Source organism: Carcharhinus amblyrhynchos, chromosome 11, assembly GCF_965287045.1.
Source record: "Carcharhinus amblyrhynchos chromosome 11, sCarAmb.v2.hapA, whole genome shotgun sequence".
Classification (NCBI taxonomy): domain Eukaryota; kingdom Metazoa; phylum Chordata; class Chondrichthyes; order Carcharhiniformes; family Carcharhinidae; genus Carcharhinus; species Carcharhinus amblyrhynchos.
Window position 1 is genome coordinate 55546986 of NC_137334.1, and position 20565 is coordinate 55567550.

Sequence of the window (20565 nt, forward strand, 5' to 3'; positions counted from 1 at the left end):
TGGCCCCTTTCAGTGAAAGTCTCCAATTCAAAGGAAGGCAGCTTCGTTATGGCTGATGTCCCCCCTTCCAGAGTCTAAGGCCTTGGCTGGATACCATCATTTTGAATAATCGATGATTTTAAGGGCCATGTTCCTGTGCACTACATGTTTAAAATTTGAAGCTAACATTTAATTCCAGTCACAGGTATGCAAGTGTCTTTTTAACAAGCCATTCTGCCACCTCCATGTGGTGTCACCACATCACTCATTCCCACCCCACACATAACTTGGCCCAGAGTTCCTGCGCGGGCTTCCAAATAGGTCTCCAGCGATAGATTCTACAGCCCCCTCTGGTTCCCATTCCAGAGAGTTGCAGTAAATTCTGCCCAATGTTAATAAACCAACACAAGAGGGAGAAGTATTTCCAGCTGCATGGATACCTACACATGTCAAGTTATCAAAATTTAGAACACGAGAGTACAATGCCCTGTTCACAATACCAAACAACTGAAGCTTTTGTACAATTTATGTAAATATAACAGGCTCTTCAACTAATGCCTGTTGTTTAGACTAGAAAAATGGATACAAATAAAATCCCTTTATTGAATGCACAATGTGCAGGAAACTGCATTCACATTGTATGACAATGATTTAATCTATGTTTAAATGAGCATTAATTGTTGAATTTTGAGTCAACATATACATCCATCATTTAAAAACTCCAGTCCACTGAACCTTTCTTGTACTATGGGTGTATGAACCCACTTAGTTAATTTTCACCATTCCTTTCGAATGCAGAAATAAGAATCTTTCCATCACTGTCAGTCCCTTCAGGGGTAGTCTGCCGATAATAAGCATTTCCTGAGAATCTGAAAGATGGTTGATTCCTCTTCCACACATACCACAAACCAAATGCGCCCAATACAATGACGATAGTCACCACCAACGTCATCACAATTTTAAGTATTGTTCCATTTCCTAATTGGTATTCTGTGGAGAGAATTTATTTATCTTTTGGTTACTGAAAATCCAATTATTTGTATTTTAACAAAGATAAATGGAACGACATAGAAGTGACGGTTTTGGAAAAGAAGATGGAAGTGGCTGCTTCCCCATTGATTAAGTGAATGCAAATTAAACAGGCTGCAAAATCCAAAATAAAGCAGAAGCTTCACATCTCTGAAAGAAACCATAGTGTTAAAAATCTGTCGAGTGCGACCGTAGTGTAATGGGTTGATATCGTTATGGTCATGAATGATGTAGACCATGAGGTGGTCGGCACGGTGGCACAGTGGTTAGCACTGCTGCCTCATGTGCCAAGGACCCGGGTTTAATTCCGACCTTTAGTAATTGTCTCTGTGGAGTTTGCACATTCTCCTCATATCTGCGTGAGTTTTCACCGGGTGCTCTAGTTTCCTCCCATAGTCCAAAGATGTGCTGTTTAGGTGGACTGGCCATGTTAAATTCCCTTGGGTGGGACTGTTGTCAATGTGGGCTCAATAGGCCAAATGGCCTCCTTTTGCACCGCAAGGATTCTACGATTCTATGAGGTAAAAAGTGACATCAGTAGTCATGTGCTAGAGACTCTGTACAGCAGCTGGAGCAGGCAGTGCTCATGACAGACGTACCTATTTAGTAGGTCATCAGTACCACTGCATGAATAAACCAGTTTGAAGTATCTGAGGCATAGATATCTACCTTATCTAGATAAGATAAACTACGCCTTAAGAATCTGAAACATGAACTGGATCAACTGAAACAATGGTGAGAGCAGAAACTGGAATAGATTTTAAAATATTCATTGGTGCATATTTGAAACATATTTTAAAGGGGCTGGGAAAGGGCAGTGAATGAGACTAAATAGTTGCTTCTTTTCAAAGATCCAGCACAATCATGATTGGTCAAATGGTAATCTTCGATGCCATAAAATTCATTACTCAGATGGAATTCTGGGATTGAATTCTACAAAACCTCATTTTCCTTCTGAGAAATTAGTGATTCAATTATTATATAAATTCAAGTCCAAAATAGTGGCTTTCTCTCTGCCAATCTTGCTGGCAGCCATTTATATATCAAAACAGTTAACTCAGAATAATCATTTGCAACAACAGCCTATATTTCTATAGCAACTTTAACGTCATAAAACCTCTCGAGGCAATTCACAGGAGCATTATCAAATAAAATATGACAAAGAGTCACATAATGAGATATGAGATCAGATGACCAAAAGTGTGATAAAAGAGTTGCTTGAAATAAAAGAGCCTAAAGTTCAAGACTTACATTGTTTTCTTCAGAGTTCACAGTTAAGCAATTAGCAGAGTATGAATATATGTTACAATTACCAAAGGCAAATCTTTTTCAATAATGATTGCTTTAGAGCAGTAAACAATAGAAAGTATGGTTATTCAGTCACTGTCTAACCAACTGTTTTCACCTTTCTGATTCTCATGCTGAAGTAAAATGATATTGGCCAGTTTCTCTGAAATTGTACTGCTGCCACCGAAAATGGAGAATTTGGCGCTCAGCCAGAACTCCATTCACTGTAGCGGGACTGGAGAATTCCAGCCGCGGGTGAGGTCAGAGAATTCTGGCCATGATCGTGCTTGTGTATAACATTAGCTCAAACACTCCTTAACTTCATTCTCTAATTTGTATTCTAATTAATTGGAAACACAAACAGGGATATCTGTTAAACAAATTACGGTGCAACTTCTCCACTGAACAAAGCAAATAAATTTAAACTGTTTTGGACTTTGAATATGAGAACAAAAGGAAGCCATTTGTACAGATAATCCCTCCTTCTGAAAACTTTGTGTATCTTTGTCTCACATGAATTCTGTAGTTGCATCAATACTCAATATTGCTATTACCCGAATATTATTAAAATTTCCCTCCTTAGTGTTCTTTCAAATAACTTGGAAAAACTGATGATATTAAGATAACATGTTATACTTGAAATGTGATGAACATGTGATGCATTTGAAAATTATTCCTGGTATTTCCTGTGGCAGTGCTTATGGTGAAAGGGGGGACAACTGTTTTATAATATTAGGTGCACTATGCTTTACAATTTAATATATTGTCAAGGTTACTAATTTGATGAGAATGAGTGAACCCAAATCATGCATTAATTGCACTGTATTCTGGGATCTTTGTTTTTCTGGAACACTAATGAAACGTGCTTGATGTTATAACATTTATTGATGTTATAACATTTATTGTTAAATCCAATTAACACAATTCCTTTCAGCAATCTTTGTATCCCTTGGAGCAGCTGATTTAGGCAAACAATCAATATTGGTTTCAATCAAAAAGATCTCCTGAAGTTGACAATCTTGCAAAGGCTTGAGCCTATTTATCTGATGTCCTAACCGTAAAGAACATTTTGTTTCAATCTCTGCCCATAGGCAACTTACCACGTAGCTCTGGGGTGTAGATATTTCCACTCAAATCTGAAATGGTAATATGAATAAGTCATACACAAATTATTGAGCATTTTTATATAAATATCACATATTAAGAACTATTAGGCTAAATTTTCCAGTGAGCTTTGGGACAATGACATTGGGCCATTTGTGGTTCCCAAACCCAACCCTACGACCTTCTGAGAGGCGGCCACCAAATTAAGCATGGCAGACAAATCCCAAGGTTGGAGGCCCAGAGGGCCTGCAGGTACATCAAGCCATCAGCCAGACTGGGGGAGGTGGTCATTGCTGAGGCAAGCAGGTGAGTGAAGGGCCCTTGAATATGGTTGCCTACAGAGGAGTCTCTGAATAAAGAAGCCTGAAGCCAGTAGGGCCATCAGGGCGTAGGGAAACCTCTCCGTAGTGCTAATGATGGATGCAGATCCCTATGGCCCCCCCTCTTTGGGGCATGAAGCCTCAGGCTTTGTTGGCCACCTGGCCTGATGCTGGGAGGCTGCTTTGATTAAGATGGGAGCCTCAGGTGGGGGGAGGGGTCACCATGTCTGAAGGAAAATACTGCTGCCAAAAAAAGAATGGCTGCCAGCCAAATTTCCCAAATTGGCTGTCCACTTTTTGTGGAGTGTGCAGCCAAGTTCCCCCCAGAGGCATAACTGCATCGAGAAGCTGAACTGGTGCTGTTTCTCTCAAGGTATCTGGCCTTCCTAACTCCAACCCAATCTTCACAGGAGCAGGAAAATCCCATCCATTTTACCCCAATGAGGAAAATAGGAATTATGTTATGCCAAATTCTTCAGCAAATACTATGAAACAAATCACACTTGGAGCCCACAGACTGACAGTTGAACATAACTAAAAATGGCATGCAGTGCATTACTGTGTTCAATCATGAACTCAAGATGCTAACACACTGAGACAATGCAGGTAACACAAAATATCTTAATGGTATCCTTAGTGCCATCTAGTTTTGTAACACAGATTTACAATCTGCAAGATATGGAACAGCAGGCATACATAATGAATTCCCATTTTTAAAACAAATATACTAGCCTCAAAAATGATTGGTTTGGAGGACGGAAATCTAATGTGGTGGTAGTTGAGGGGCAGAAATTAATGACTGAATGGTTTCTCTTCCATTATGGTGCTAGAGACACATTTTGATGAGAGCATCAATTCTGTTTTCCACCTTCCATTTTAATGATATATTTTGGAATGGAATTAGTGGATTATTGTGCAACTATGGACATTCCATTAGTTCTGCTTGTTGTACAGGTAGCAGTTTAAATACACCTGCATAAACCATAGTACAGGGCCAGAAGTTGGGATCATTATGAAGACCAATTGACTCTCAATTGGAGACAGGTAGGTCAGTGACTGAGAATCTCTGAAGACATTTGTCCAACTTCAGATGCCCAAAAAGGGGTAAATGCAGTTTTCTACTTTCAGCTGGAAGGAGCTCTGTCTTCTCTGACGATACATTGGTAAACCCTGCATAGAAATCTCATTAGGTCCACAGGATAGACACTTCAATGCACAATAAATGGCACAGGCAGCTGATCCTAATCTTCAGATCTCCCTACCTTGGACAAGTCAAGATAAGAGCAAACAGTGTCTCAGTGTAGAATTAGAACTACAATTCCTGAATGACAGCAATCAAAAGGAGTAAAGGTATGTGAAGGGGTGGTGGCCAGATTCCACCTTAAAGTAAGTATATCTTAAAATCATACCCAGTTGGCCATAGCAGGATTTACCTGAACGTATCTGGTGTCAGATGCCTCAGAGCAAACCAATGATGTAGTGGAGCTTTAGGCCTTAGATCCCTTATTGGTAAAGGCAAAGGGCCTAAACCTTTTTTGGGGTGTGGGCACTGCATGCTGATTTTGTGGCCAATTCGAATAAAGTGATTGGTGCACTTCCAACTTGTAATGATCATGTTCTTGCTGTCTGCCTTAAAGGAGGTCGTGGAGGATGGTTAGTGGTTAGAAAACAGGCCTCAGTTGAGTTTTGGGACCTCAATTATTTTTCAATCATGCAGTATAGCTGTTGTGTAGATCATTCTTTTTGCATATTTTTCTCTCATTAATTTTCTTCTCTTGACTCCTTGTAAGGATAAGGTTTCGCAGGTCATCATCTTGTTTAATTTTTCTATTATTTGTGAATATGGAGGCTAGATTAAAAGTGGAAATCAAGTCTTTATGCGAACATCCAGTAGCGATCGCCATTCAATGAGCAAAGGGAAAGCAGGAATTCTGGCTGATTTTCCTAAGGCTAGTTGCAACCCAGACTCGCATGATATCTTATAAAAGCACATTACTGTGGATGCTGCAATCTGAAACCAAAAGAGAAAATGCTGGAAAATCTCAGCAGGTCTCGCAGCATCTGTAAGGAGAGAAAAGAGCTGACATTTCGAGTCCAAATGACCCTTTGTCAAAGCTAAAAGGCATAGAAAGTGGGAGATATTTAAACTGTAGGGTGAGGTAATGAAAAATGAGTTATAGCCACAAAAATAAGGGGAAAGGCTGCAAATGGCAGTCCATAGAGAGAATAGAAGGTGTGAATGGCCAAATGGCAGAGAAGATGAAACCAGAGGGTTAAGCTGTGACAGATGAAGGTGTGGGGGAGGGGGGGAGATGGGTGGGAGAGAGGTAAAATTGAGAAGGGGGGGAAGGGGAAGCAAAGGGGGAGAAAAAGTAAGAAAAGGTTGGTAAAATAGGAAGAAAGAGTGGGAGGGAAGAAAAATAAAGACAATAAAGAAGTAAAAGATAGCGAACAATTATAAATTAAATAAAACTAAAACAAAGAGATTGAGGTGGGGTAGAGCAAATCAACTGAAGTTGTTGAATTCAATGTTGAGACGGGAAGGCTGTGAAGTGCCTAACTGGAAGATGAGATGCTGTTCCTCCAGTTTGTGTTGAGCTTTGTTGGAACATTGCAGCAGGCCAAGAGCAAACATGTGGGCTGGGAGCAGGATTGTGTGTTAAAATGGCAAGCAACAGGAAGGTCAGGATCCTGATTGTGCACAGACCGAAGGCGCTCAGCAAAGCAATCCCCCCAAAGCGATCTATGTTTGGTCTCTCCAATCTGGAAGAGACCACAGTGATACCTCGCATGATACCTTCTTTGTCTGTGTGTCTCAGTTGATCACTGAATGCATTTCCACAATTGCCAAAAGCCTCATTAATTTATTTTGTAGATGAAGATACATTAGGTTACACTTTCAACAATTTAAAATGACTAAATTATTAAAATAAAAGCCATGCTTATTAACTAAACTAGTGGTCCTTTAGTTTCATGTATCCTTGGAAGACTTTTGCTGCATACCTGTTTGACAAACGGCTCCGAGACCTGCAGCACAATCAGTCATGAACCATGCACCATCGGAGGACCTTATTGCAGCGCAAAATCCAACAGTAAAATTATTTGCATCAGGTTCTTCTGCACCCCAGTTTGAATAAGTTACTGGGGTTCCATCAAGCCATTTGAATGCATGATCTGCAATGTAACATAACAGAGATAACCATAATGAAGTGTATTCAGTGTCACATCCCTAGTAAAAATGTATACACAAATGTAGCGGTTCCTTACATATTCACACTGTTCTCACTATCATTCCATGAATTAGACAGCTTCCTGTGATGGTTACTGCCCAATAAGTCACACCAGCTCTGCCCATGGTTGGCAAGCTTCAGTCCTGTTTGCTGCAAACAGTTCCCTGAGGTACAGTTGTTGTTCCCTCCTCTTTGATGAAATGTATAACAATACATGGAAATAATCCAGTAACAGTTTGGCAAGTTCAGCCATGATTTATGCAATTGAGCTGTCAAAAATTGTGTGATTGATGGTAGGAAATAATTTCTGTAGCTAATACATAAAGTTGGACCTGAAACAGTTGGCACTGCTAGCAAACAAACTTTTTCAGAACTTGCTCTCTCTTGTAGATCAGCAGGCAATTGTGATTGGCATTGCATGATGTAAGAAAATTAAATGAAGCTAATGCCCAAAATAAGTATAAAAAACATAGGGAATGTTATATAAATTCCTTCTGAAAGTCTGTTAGAAGGCTGAGAATCTCTCAGATGTCTGTGATTATTTAATATCGTCAAGTTAGGAAATGATCCTTCAATCAAATGACCTACTGAGGAGCAGCAGTTACAAAATGCACTGTTTGAAAAATTGTGGGCCTGCAGTGATTGATTTCCTGCCTAAAAACTTAAATGGACTGAAAGTCAGGGGCTGGAAAGCCACAATTCTCAGACCATGGCTCCCTGCACACTGCTCCTTCCTTGAAGCGGCCATCTTGAAATCAGCCCAGTTAAGTGTACAGCAAGTGAACATGTTTTTCTTCAACTTGGCAAATACACAATCAACAAATACAAAATTAAAACACCAGATCAAATGAATCTTTTACATCATTAGCTTGGAAATTTATAAAAGGAATAATGTTATTTTATCTATTTACCATCTCATTGTAAATGTATATATATTGCTGAGCTACTGTACTTCTTAAAAAAGGTTGAAAATGCTTTAAATTTTTAAAGACATTTATGATAAAATGGTGAGTTTCTTTGATACAAGGCAGTGCTTTTTTATAAAAAGTACTCTATCCTCAACATTATTTCAGTAAATATAGTTCGTCATTACTTACCAATGATGTCGAATGTGATGCCCAACCAAATTGCATCTACAATGTGACTGTAACTTTTGACTTGTTCAAAAACAAAGTTGTTTTCCTCTTCATCTTTAATTTGTAAAATAAAAGCTTTTGTGGCTGTAAAATGCAGAAGATCAAGGTAAGTTTCCATTAATGTAAAATCGACCGTTCTGTTTGCTAAATGTGTATTGCACTTATTAATTACATTACTTCTTTTTGGAAAAAAATACTTTAGAGTATTTATAATTACAGAGAAATTATGAACTTACTTTGTGGGTGAAAGATTAAAAAAAAACAGAAAATCAAGGAACCTGACAATCTTGCATTCACTAATCTTTACAAGAAAGTAGACATGAGTAATGAATATTGGAATGTCAGGATGAACAATAGTTGATGATTCTTTCATGTTTAGCATTGCTGTCAACATTTCTATCACTGCGTAAAAAGAGTAAAAAAAGGTCAGGTGAAATGGGAGTCAAAAGGACAACTTGTTATAAAATATATCGAATGTTATTAATGTTAAACTATAGTATTCCACAATTGCAAGATGCATTGAAGAATGTTTTCTTCCAGGCCAGAAAGTGAACAAGAAAGACTAAAGAAAATCCTTTCAAGATGTCACCACTGCAGTAAGAGAAATGAATAGTAACAAGTAGCTTCTATTCCAGGCTATAGCTCAAAATACATGACAAATATATTGCAATGGGACAGGAAATAAATCAAGGGAGAGATCCTGAGAGTCCAAGTTAAATAGGGCAACTTGCAGGGAGTCCATCACAGCAGGGACAACTTTTTGAGCTTGGTGAAGAAACAGTGAATGTGGAGAATCTGATTCAGTCAAAAGCGGTCTGGCTAAGAGGTTTCCCGGCTTCAAAAAGACCTCCAGAGCCAAACAAATTTCTGTAATGTTTTACTAATAGCAGTAAATGTTACTTCACTGCTATCCTCAAAATTAGGTCTTGGCTGCAATGAAAGGGAGATATCATGGATGACAGCATAAGTTGTTCTGGGAAAGAAATCCCCGAATCAACTAGTGCTGGAAGGAAAGCTCAGGGTATCTGAGAATTGGGAGGGAAATCATGTCAAATAGGCATACTGTTGGAGGGCGTCAAAGTCTGTAGTGCTGGGAGTAAATATCTCAGAGATTTGGAATATTGGTAGAGTTTACGAGCAAGAGCAGGTTTATTAGCCATGGGGAACAGAGTTCACTGGTGTTCAAGCACTGTGAGAAGTGAAAGGTACTGACATGGGTGCAGGGAATTGGAGAGAAAGTTCAAACTTAAGAAGGACTAAGAAAAGGGGATCAAGTAGTGTTGGAGGGGTTAGGGTTTATTGCATGGAGGGATGAAGGGAAATGGAAACTGGCAGCCTTCATTGTCTGGCTCCCTGCATCTGCCTCACCACTCCACGTCCCCCAGAAAAGAGTGCTGAAATTACTTGATAAGCTGTTTTTCACAGCACTAAGGCGGGAGTTTATTTTTTTTAAATGCTATTGTGGTTAAACCATATTTACAATCAGTCTGGAAAACTGCGTTCCACCTGGGCAGCACTGATTCTTGACTCTGCTGATTTCTGACATCCACTGCCTCTGATGTTCAGTATTCAGCAGGTCTGTATTTCCTAAGTCTTAGTTGCATTCTTTGATTATTGCTGCTTCTCCTTTGAGAGGAATGACAGCTTATGCAAGAATACAGGAAGCTAGACTGTTGTTTTCAGCACACTATCAATGATTGCCACTGTGCTGTGATTTGTATAAGCACTTCCAACTCTAGCTGGTGTGCAGTAATTTACTATTGGGAAAACAAGATGGGTGTCTGTAGGGTGCAACAACCAACTGGTCCTAGTCAATCTGTAGATTAAATAGATCCCAGTCTTTACCTTGGCTCCAAGATTATTTGCAAAGTCCCCTTGCCAGGACAAGAAATTGGAGCATTGAGGTGTTTCTTTTCAAGCTGGTATTTCAAATTAATGCAGAAAAAACATTTTCTAGGTACTTATAGAAAGCTGCCACAATTTATAATACTTCTCAAGTATTTTCAACTCTTCTCAAAGTCTCCGTTCTACTTGAGCAAGAGTCCTTGTTTGGATGGCTAGTGCAAGGTCATCTGAAGTATTCAAATTTCCTCTGGCAATGACAAGATTGAGCCAATATAATCAAGGACTATTGATCAGCTTTCTGAGAGCAACTGGGGACTTCTGAGGGTGCGTATGTTTACTTGCAGGTAAAATGTTGGCTTGCAGGCTACTATTTTAGACATTTTCAACACTTGAAACCATCCCTCCATCATATGCAGCAGACAAGACACAAAAAGCACTGCTATTTTGTGACTACACTGTTAAACGGTTTGTTAGCATGACAGATCATAAGTCCCCAAGATATATTATGAAGCCACACTAGATGCCAAGAATTTTTTTTAATTAAATGTGAGGAAGGGATGCTTTGCCTCAGAAGTGATTCCGCTGATAAATTAGGGATTTTTAAAAATCAAAACAAGCTTTATTCATAACACAGTTTGAATATACTTCTAACAAAATGAAACAATCTAACTCTTAACTATTTAACAATCTTTAAACATGAAAAGAAGTAATAACTTATAACATACTACTATTTTGCTCCAATTAAGCAATATTTCTCTTGTAGACTTAAGCCTCACTTTAAAATTAGTTAAGAAATTCAGGCATACTTACTTTGACATGCGTAACTGCCTTGGAGCTGTCAGGGCAGATTTTTCAGAGAGAGAAAGAGAGAGAGAGAAGCTCCAGGCTTCTGCCTTTAACCAGCTGCAGCCAGCGAACTGCTCTTTTAAAAATGAAAATGTTTTTCTGTTACAAGCCTAGCTCCTCCTATTTCTAGTATCACATGACTGTGCCTGTATACCTAACTTACCATATTATTTTAATCAAAAAATACCCCACTAAGCCTTCTGCTGAACAAACACATATGTGGCTAAAATGAGTAATTATCCTGCTTTCTCAGCATCTGCTACGTTCCCTCCAGACAAACACCCGTTTGTGACAAAACACTGCCTCTTAAAGCAGTCCCCCCTTAAAATGTAAAATATTTTAATGGTATAATATCATCTCAATTTAAAAAAAAAACCAACAATATGAAAAGATGGCTTAATTTTTCAAAACCTTTAGTTTTCACACTATTAGTACTCCATAAGATGTATGTCTTATCACATCTAAATATACAAATTTAACAATATTGTAGTCTAGTTTAGTCTTTCTTTTTCAACATTGAGTGCTCCACTCTTCTTTCATCAAAGTCGTGATAAAGTATCTGCAAATGTGGCCTCTCCTCCTGCTTTGCTTGGTTCCCCAGTTGTTGTTCAGCTGCTTCCTCTTTCTTCTCAGAGGCCTCCTTCTGTTCTTGATCCTGCTTTGATTTTGAGTCCATGGCTGGTTCTGCTGTTATGATTGTAAATTATTGCTGGTGATGTCCTTGGACTGCTGGGCAGGATTCAGAGGGTAAAACATTACATTGAATACAAACTGGCAAAAACTACTTTAGATTTGCTTTCTAATCTCCTTCGCTGAATCCAATCAGTTCTTTTGATTTTCAGAGTCCCAAAATGTTAGACGAAATAATCTTTTTCCAGAAGGTTGGACTGTTCACAGAATTTGTCAAAGAGAACCTGCCCCTTTGCACGTGTGGGTTCAGCGCCTTCCAGAAGGATCACTTTATCTCTGTCCCCTTTCTTTTTAACTTGCCTTAGTTTGTCTGTCAGGTAGTCCAACTCCCCCTTCTGTTGTTAAATGGTATTTCTCCCAATTTTAGTTTCAGGTTAGGATTTTCTTCTTTTTCTGCATCCTTGGTCAGCACCAGTGAGTTGTCAATCACAACACAATCTGAATTCTGAAACTATTAGAAAGCCTTTTTACATATTTCTCTCTCCCCCAGCAAGTTACCTTGCTGAGGTAAATTAGCCAAACTCTAATCATGGAAATAAAAGTGTATCTTTCTGTTCCAATGTAGTTTATTAATCAGTTGCATGTTCTGGATCTTCATCATCATTTTCTACACATGCTTTGGCAAGTTGGCTTTTTTGGTGTCAGGATTTGTTGTAATTACAGTTTTAGCGATCATTGTGGCAGTTATGCTGTTGCGAAAACCATTGTAATTTACTTGAACATCAGCTATGAACAGTACTGTTTCTCTGGGTATCCATATCTGTGCAAGTTGTAAAGATTCATCATCCCATATGGAATGATGGTACCTTCTCATCAAACAGCCTTATTTCAGATTGTTGCCCTTTTCTTTTGTCCGGTAGAATATTACTTCTGCTCCTCAACCTCCATCTTGGGCTCACGTATGACAGCTGACTGATCTACATTATTCCTCTCATAGGCAACAAGTTAATGTTTAATTAATTCCAACAACTCAGGAACAGATTCCAAATTAGTCAACTTTTCCTGCATCTGTCTCCACTCTTGCTCACTTTCCTATTCACATCAGCATCCAGTAGCTTGTTTTATTTTCTCTGCATTTGCCAGTTTCACGTTGCACTGATCTGCCTCCATTCGTGTCTTCATTAACTAAGATTTATAAATGTTCCCCAGTGCTTTGTAGTGTTTAATTAAGATTTTTGGCTGTTACAGACTGAGCAAATGTCAGGTTCTCCTTTGAAACATGTGCCAACTTGAGTGGAATGAGTTTATATGGCTTCTACTCAATTGGAACAGCATTTCCTACATCTACAGCATGCACAATTACTTTGGTATTGCCCAGTTTGTTCCCACATTAGCTCTATGTGATTGTAATAACTCTTTCAGGTTATTTTGATTTTTCTCCGGAGGGTAACAGTAATTTATCCCAATTTCTGATCACTTCCCCATTGTCCAAACTAATTTGAGGAATAACAAAATAAGAATTATCTTGTTTGTTTCTTCACTCTGAGTTGCAACAGCCAACACATCCTCCTTTTGCTTTCCTTCCCTATCAAAATACTGTTTGAGCATATTAACATGGTACATACACCCTGGGAGTCTTCCTTATCAGGTAATTCACCTCACTTAATTATTTTTTGTTTGATCTTGGCTCACTAGACCTTGCTTTTAATGGTTTACCTGACCCACCGTATTACATTAGTCATAAAACACCATTAAACATTAATCCTTCGGCTAAATAAACACTTATATGGCTAAAATGAGTAATTATCTTGCTTTCTTAATATCTGCTGCATTCCTTCCAAACAAACCAACTGCTTGTAACAAAACACTGCCTCTTAAAGCAGTCCCCCTTAAAAAAAATTTACAGCACTGTATCATCACAAGTTTCAGTGTGAGTTGAATGTGCAATTTCCTGGTCAAAGGTATTCTGTCCAGCTCTCAGCCCACGTTTCTGCTTTGTGCCGCGCAAAGAATGGGTCATTGGGGTAACATCTTTTCCAGGTATTTGTTCACAGGAAGAGGTGATGAAAATTAGTTCCCTTCATTCACCAAAGCATAAAAAGCATTTCCCAACAGTGATATGGGAAAACCTGGATATTTAAGAATAGATCACAGTGAATGTATAACCTGAGATCCCAGGGCTGGGTTTACTCAGAGCTTGGTTCTATTAAGGAGGATGTAGCAGCTTTCCTGAAGTGATAGGGAAGAGGAAGCAGGTGGTTTCAGGTCTGATTTTAGCAGCTCCAATCCTATAAATTGAGCTGGGAAGTTTCAACTGTAAACATTGTGTAGAACAATATTGGAGGATTCAGTTAAGAAGTAAATAAACAGGAAAGTTGAATTGTGGAGAAAAAAATGAATGACTGAATAGCCTTGGCAATCATGATGACATTGGTCTGGTTGGATTATGGTATGGAGGTTGATTCAGGTTGTAGTGGATGGCAATTGGAGAAATTAGTAGTCAGCGTGCATATTGCATTAGGAGAAAACTGATTAGCAAGTGGGACCAGAAAGATGAGAGAGCAAGCCTTGTCTTGGGCTTCAAACCATGCTTGTGGAGTGATTGAGCAACAGTACAATCTGAATGCCTAATCAAGGAAATTTCAGTCATGGGGTGGTTGAATAAATACACAACTCTAGAGTGAGAGATGAATGGATGTTTGATGGGGAATAAATGCACCAAATAAATAACTTTTATTTTTCCGCCATTGACACAATGGAGGGCATGAAGCTAATTACAGCATCTTCAGCATTGTATTCCCTGAGTATGAAAGCATCGGAAAGATTATGAACAGGATTTTCCGGCCATGTTCACCCCAAGGCCGGAAAATCCCATCCAAGGTCAGCGGGCCTTTACATGACCTGCCTGCTGCGATTCCTGTGGTACGCGGGATGGGAAAATTCTGCTTTATAAGCTGAAAGGGAAAGTTGACTAGAAGTAACCGGGGTTTGACATGCTTACTGTCAGAAAATACTGCCAAAAACCTGTTACAACAGAAAATATACATCAAAAATCTGTAACGGATGCAAGTCATGATCTGGAACTGTAGGATGATTCAAATCCTTGTGAATTTGTTACCATTTCAAAAGTACTGTAAAGCTGCAACTCGATATCAGCTCAAATTTACACAAACATGAACAGTATATTAGACTTCACGCCATGTTTTTCAGGGTTGATTGTCTTACCCAAGTTTCCGCAAACTTCTTTAGCTTTGTCCATTGTTAAGCTTGAAGTATTGTATAAAACCAGGTCAAAAAGATAACAATCGTCATGGAATGGAATCCAGGGCAAATCTTTATCTGCACTTGGGCAGTTCAATTTGTAAGCTGGGAAACTCAATGTTGCAGCTGTAAACAATAGATTAATTAGAAATATTCAGTTCATTGACTTTCTTCTCACACCTGGCAGCTGATAATAACCTGGCTAAATGATGGTTAATGAAATACTGGTCCCATAACAAGTTTCTGCCGAGTTAATGTTGACAATCCAGCTTCCACCAGTGCCATACAAATCTGCCATTAGGTAGCTGAAGCGCTCAGCTTTTTCAATTGGTAGTTCCTTAGAATAGGCAAATAATTGTTCTAAGACGGACACAGATTACAATTTGAAGATATAATTGAGTGGATTATACATCATGCACCCTCCAAACACTTATACTGGGATTCAGCCTCAGAAAGATACTTATTTTGTGGGATGATGGGGGAGTAGGGGCGGTGCTGGTTGGCAATGGGTCAGGGCAGGAGGACAAGCAGTGCTCTGCTGTCTTGGGCCACCCCCATTACTTTCTGCTGTTTGGATGATATTGCCAGTCCCAATCCATTTTCATAGAATCGTAGAATCCCTACAGTAAAGAAGGAGGCTATTTAGCCCATTGAGTCTTTAGCGACCACAATCCAACCAGGTCTTATTCCTGTAATCCCGCATATTTACTCTGCTAATCCCCCTGACATTTGAGTCAATTCAACCTAACCTGCACATCTTTGGAATGTGAGAGGAAGCCAGAGCACTGGAGGTAGCCCACACAGGCACGAGGAGGAAGTGCAAACTCCAAACAGGCAGTGACGCAAGGCTGGAATTGAACCTGGGACCTTGGCGCTGGCAGTGCTAATCACTGTGTCACCAGGCTGTCTCAAACTGCACCATCGTCCTTTTTTAAAATTAATTTATGGGATGTGGGTGTCGCTGACTAGGTCAGCATTTATTGCCCACCTGTCCTTTGGAAGGTGGTGGTGAGCTGCCTTCTTGAATTGTTGAAATCCTGGAGGTGTAGGTACATCCACAGTGCTGTTAGTGTCCCAGGATTTTGACCCAACAGAGAAGGAACCACGATATATTTCTAAGTCAGAATGGTGAGTGACCTGGAGGGGGACCAGGTGGTGGCATTCCTAGGTAACTGCTGCTTTTCTAAACGGTGGTCATTGTGGATTTGGAAGATTCTGCCCAAGGAACCTTGGTGTGTTTCTGTAGTGAGTTCTCTGATATTATTTAAATAAGGCTTCAAAATAGCCTTGATTTTTTTTTACTCTTTCTCAGGATATGGGCATCAGTGGTAATGCTAGCATTTCTCAAAGAGAGATGGTTAGATTCTCTCTTGTTGGAGATGGTCATCACCTGGCATTTGTGGAGCATGAATATTATTTGCCACTTATCATCTCAAGCCTGGATATAGACCAGATCTTGCTGCATATGGACATGGACTGGTTCAGTATCTGAGGAGTTGCAAATGATACTGAACATTGTTCAATCATTAGCAAACATTTCTATGTCTTATTTTGTGATGGCAGGATAGTCTTTGTAAAAGCAAAATGAGAATCATAGCGTGCAGAAGAGGCCCTTCAGCCTATCCTTCCTTCCTATATCATGTGGCAAACAGAACTGCACACAATACTCGAGCTGTGGCTTCATCAAGGTTCTATACAACTCCAGCGTGACCTGCCTGCTTTTATAATCCATACCTCCATTGATAAATGCAAAAGTCCCATATGCCTTTTTCACCAGTCCATTAACATACCCTTCCACCTTCAGAGATCTTTGGACAAACACTGCAAGGTCTATTGCTCCTCAGAACCTCCTAGTGTCATGCCATTCATTGAATACTTCTTCATCAGATTACTCCTCCCAAAGTGTGTCACCTCTCGCTTTTCAGGGTTAAATTCCATCTGTCACTTATCTGCCCATTTGACCATCCCATCTATACTTTCCTGTAGCCCATGACACTTAACTTGACTGTTAACCACCCAACCAATCTTTGTGTCATTTGCAAACTTATTAACCCTACCCACCACATAGTCATCTATGTTGTTTACATAAGTGACGAATCCCTGCAGTACACCGCTGGACACTGGCTTCTAGTCCTGAAACAGCCTTCTGTCATCACCTTTTGTCTCCTATAACTAAGCCAATTTTGAACCAACCTTATCAAATTACCCTGTATCCCATGTGTATTTGCTTTCTTTATAAGTTTCCCATGTGTGATTTTGTTAAAGGCTTTGCTGAAATCCATATAAACTACATCATCTGCACTACCCTGATATCGCTCTAACAAAGACTTGCTGATTATCCCTGGTCAAACTTTGCCTCTCCAAGTGGAGATAGATTCTCTCTTTCAGAACTTTTTCCAACAGTTTTCCAAGCACTGACATGAGACTCACTGGGCTGTAGTTCCCTGGTTTATCTCTATAACCCTTCTTAAATAGTGGAAGCACATTAGCTGTTCTCCAGTCCACTGGCACCCATTTCCATTCACAGCTTCTACTCCAGCTGACATGATAGTTCTGTCTATCAATGAAGACTATTACAATCTATTTTGTGCAGGAGCAGGTTATCCCCAGACAGCAACTTCTGAATTTCTATGTTATTTTGTTGATGAGCAGATGCTGGATTTTGCTGTTTGATTTATTCCGTTATAATGGTGAGCATTGCAGGCCCCATCACTATTGTCCTTACAAAATCCAGACCTCAGAATTAAAAGGTTTTGAAGGTGAATCCTTACTTTGCAAAATTTGACAGAAAGCTCCTTGAAGTTGAGTTTCACAATTAGTAGTCTTCCAGTAGCCATTAGTATCCATGAATGCACAATCATGAGATGAGTGAGGACCTTCCTCTGCCCAATGGCTGAATATAGTGCCACTACCATCTGACCAAATAAAGCTTTTACCATCCTGTAAACAATGACAAGACATTAATAGCATAACAGCCTTTGTTTTTAGACACTAATTATTCAACAAAATTGAAGTTATTAACGGTAGTGCAGTTTTGGACATACGTCTGGGCTGGATAGTCCGATCCAATGTGGCTGTGAAAGCTTATTCACAATGATTGTGAGAAAAGCTTGGTGGTATTGATCAGTGATGCTGACCAGTTCAGTTTCTCTTTGTCTGCATTCATTTAATGCTTCATACCATGTTAGATTCTTCTTAATTAGTTTGTATGTGTAGTTCCCATATGCAAAAGTATCAAGCTTTGGATACAAAGATGATGTATTGATATGATGGATGGATTTATCTATAGAAACAATAAAACAAGCATGACGATATTTACCACACTGATGATCATGATCAATGAATGAACACTGGAATAATTGATAGGAAGATAGTCTGTATAACCTGTGCAGATGTGATAAAAATTATTCCATCAAATACAGGTCGTAAAGCATGAGTAAAACTGTTGAATAGTACAATGAAAAAGATTAAAAGAATGGTAAGTCTGGCCCAGTTGGTTGTACTCCTGCCTCTGAATCACAAAGTTCTGCATTCAAGTTCCACTACATGTTGACTCTGGTGCAATACTGAGAAGTTCCATGGCCCTTTGAGAAGGCAGAGGCCCATTAGCTGAAGATTCCAGCATCAGGATGGGTGAGCTTTTAAATGTGGTTTCCTTCCTCTCTTGTTGCTGAGTCCTTCCTCACTTCAAGGGCAAAGTATTCCCCTTTCTCCGAGAAAAGCCTCTGTACCCCACTCCATCTGCCCCCCACCCTCGCTGATACATTTTGCCATCTCCCCCCCATCCTTCTCCCTCCAGTGTAGCTCTGGTATCTTCACCACCCCCCAAAGCTTCCTCAGTGCCTTCATAACATCCCCCCCTCCCTGGCACAATGCAGCCCTGGTGTCTTTGTCAAACCCCATCCCCCCGCCCGCTGTAACTCCAGTGCTTCCCGTATCATGTCAGTGCAACCCCCAATCAAAGTGTCCCTCTGGTGCAGTCTCTCCACCAAAAACAACGTATTGGAAAAGTGGCATTGAAGCTATCAGCACCTATAGTGACCTTCTCTGTCATATTGTCCTGGACTGAGTAATAAAAAGACAAAAGGGTGGATTCCAAGGCATCATTCTGGTGGGTCAGGCCAGAACCTAGATTTTTGAAGGATAAAGCGCCATTTTCAAAGACTGACCTGATGCACAGAAGTTAACCAGCAAACCTCAACTCCCCAATTACCCCTCCTGTGGCACTGTCTGGGAACTGTCCTCAGGTAGTGTCTAAGCATTGTCTGGATAGTGCCCACTCATGACCCTCTGCCCCCTGAGCAATGTACTCACTTGAACTCCTCTGTGCAAGCCTTGGGAGGTCAGTTGTGATTCACACTGGTCTGTCCTCACACCGATGTGAATGGACTTTCTTATAGAGGGGAATGATTCAATCACAGTGGCCTGATAATGAAATGTTAATGTATGGAAATGATCCCAATGAATGCCATTGCATTACTGGCAGGGCTGGAACAATCATACTTTTACATCAGCATAAAATGAGATTTAAGCCTCTTGTGAGACTTTCCGCTCCCATCGCTAAACTTGCCCAAAAAAATCAGGGGCAGAAAATCCCAGCACCAATGTTATTTCTGATTTGGATTTCAGTCTTCATTTCTTTTGCTGCACCCAAATATCTGCTTTAGCCTCTTGTAATAGCCCTTTAGCCCTTCCCTGGTGGTCGAGTGGTTAGGATTTGGTACTTTGATTACTGCGGTCCGGATTCGATTCCCGGTCAGGGAAGCAGATTTTGGGTAGCACATGGTGGCGCAGTGGTTAGTGCTGCTGTCTCACAGTGCCAGGGACCTGGGTACAATTCTGGCCTTGAGTGACTGTCTGTGTTGGGATTTCACATTCTCCCTATATCTGCATAGGTTTCTTCCAGGTGCACTGGTTTCTTCCCACACTCCAAAGATGTGCAGGTTAGGTGGGTTGATCATGCTAAATTGCCCGTTAGTGTCAGGAAGATTTGCAGGGTAAATGTGTGGAGTTACAGGAATAGGGCCTGGGTGGGATTGTTGGCGGTGCAAGCTCGACGGGCCAAATGGTCTCTTGCAGCACTGTAGGGATTCTATGAAGAGGACTTTATTGCCAGATCATTTCTTTATTTTCTTTTTGAATATATATAAAGACAAAAAAAAATTGGTACCACCTTTTTGTGTATCTGGATTGTAACTCCTGTGTGGAACTATTTCAAGTAAAAACACGTACTGTAATAAACCAAGAAATTGAGCTATTTTCAGAATAAGCTGTACGATCATCTATAAACCACAGCACATTGTCAGTGTCTTCAGGAGTAGGTTCGCTTACTAAACAAAGAATAATTTCAATCTTTGTGTCTCAGAGCTAGACTATCATGGACGTAACAACAGCTCACCATAGCTATAGCTACATGTCTAATATGATCTTTGTTAAGATTTCAATTTTCAAATATTGAAGTAATGGATCACTGCTACTCTACTCCTCAAAACTAATGTAGCACTTATTTATTAATTAAAAACTATTAAAATGATTTCTCTGAAGAACTTCACCTGGGTATTTTTGACAAAAAAACCCATAATTGTTAGTATTACAGGTTCTTGTGTACCACCTGCCAGTGGAATGGTGAGCATGGCTATTAGATAGTAAAGCACATCTTTTCGACTCCTCGTGTATGATAGGGCTATTAAGATGTTTTGAATTCTGCAAAACAAAGAAGTTTACAAGTGTTAGCTATTATAATCAGCTATGTTTCAGAAATATTTTATTTAAACAACCTTAAGGAAATATTCAAGGATAAAGAACTTCAATTATTTATCCTTAGATTTTTGTGTGTAAATAATGCTAGAGAACCAAAAATCTGAGTAAGTACTAACAGCTCTTTCACATTAGATAGTG

General features: G+C 39.7%; 1 protein-coding gene across 3 annotated transcripts in view; it reads right to left on the reverse strand.

The window, feature by feature from the left end:
• Positions 1-562: 562 nt before the first annotated feature.
• The window catches only part of pla2r1 (phospholipase A2 receptor 1), a 105028-nt gene continuing 85025 nt past the window's right edge, over positions 563-20565 (reverse strand). For all 3 annotated transcript variants that reach the window (XM_080199147.1, XM_080199148.1, XM_080199146.1), the window contains 8 exons: positions 20220-20370; positions 17712-17950; positions 17439-17607; positions 14632-14793; positions 8047-8169; positions 6723-6893; positions 3396-3431; positions 563-969 (listed from right to left, as the gene is read on the reverse strand). In XM_080199147.1, the coding sequence (XP_080055273.1) occupies positions 749-969; positions 3396-3431; positions 6723-6893; positions 8047-8169; positions 14632-14793; positions 17439-17607; positions 17712-17950; positions 20220-20370 (1272 nt within the window). In that variant the 3' untranslated portion in view covers positions 563-748. The remainder of the gene's footprint in view (positions 970-3395; positions 3432-6722; positions 6894-8046; positions 8170-14631; positions 14794-17438; positions 17608-17711; positions 17951-20219; positions 20371-20565) is intronic.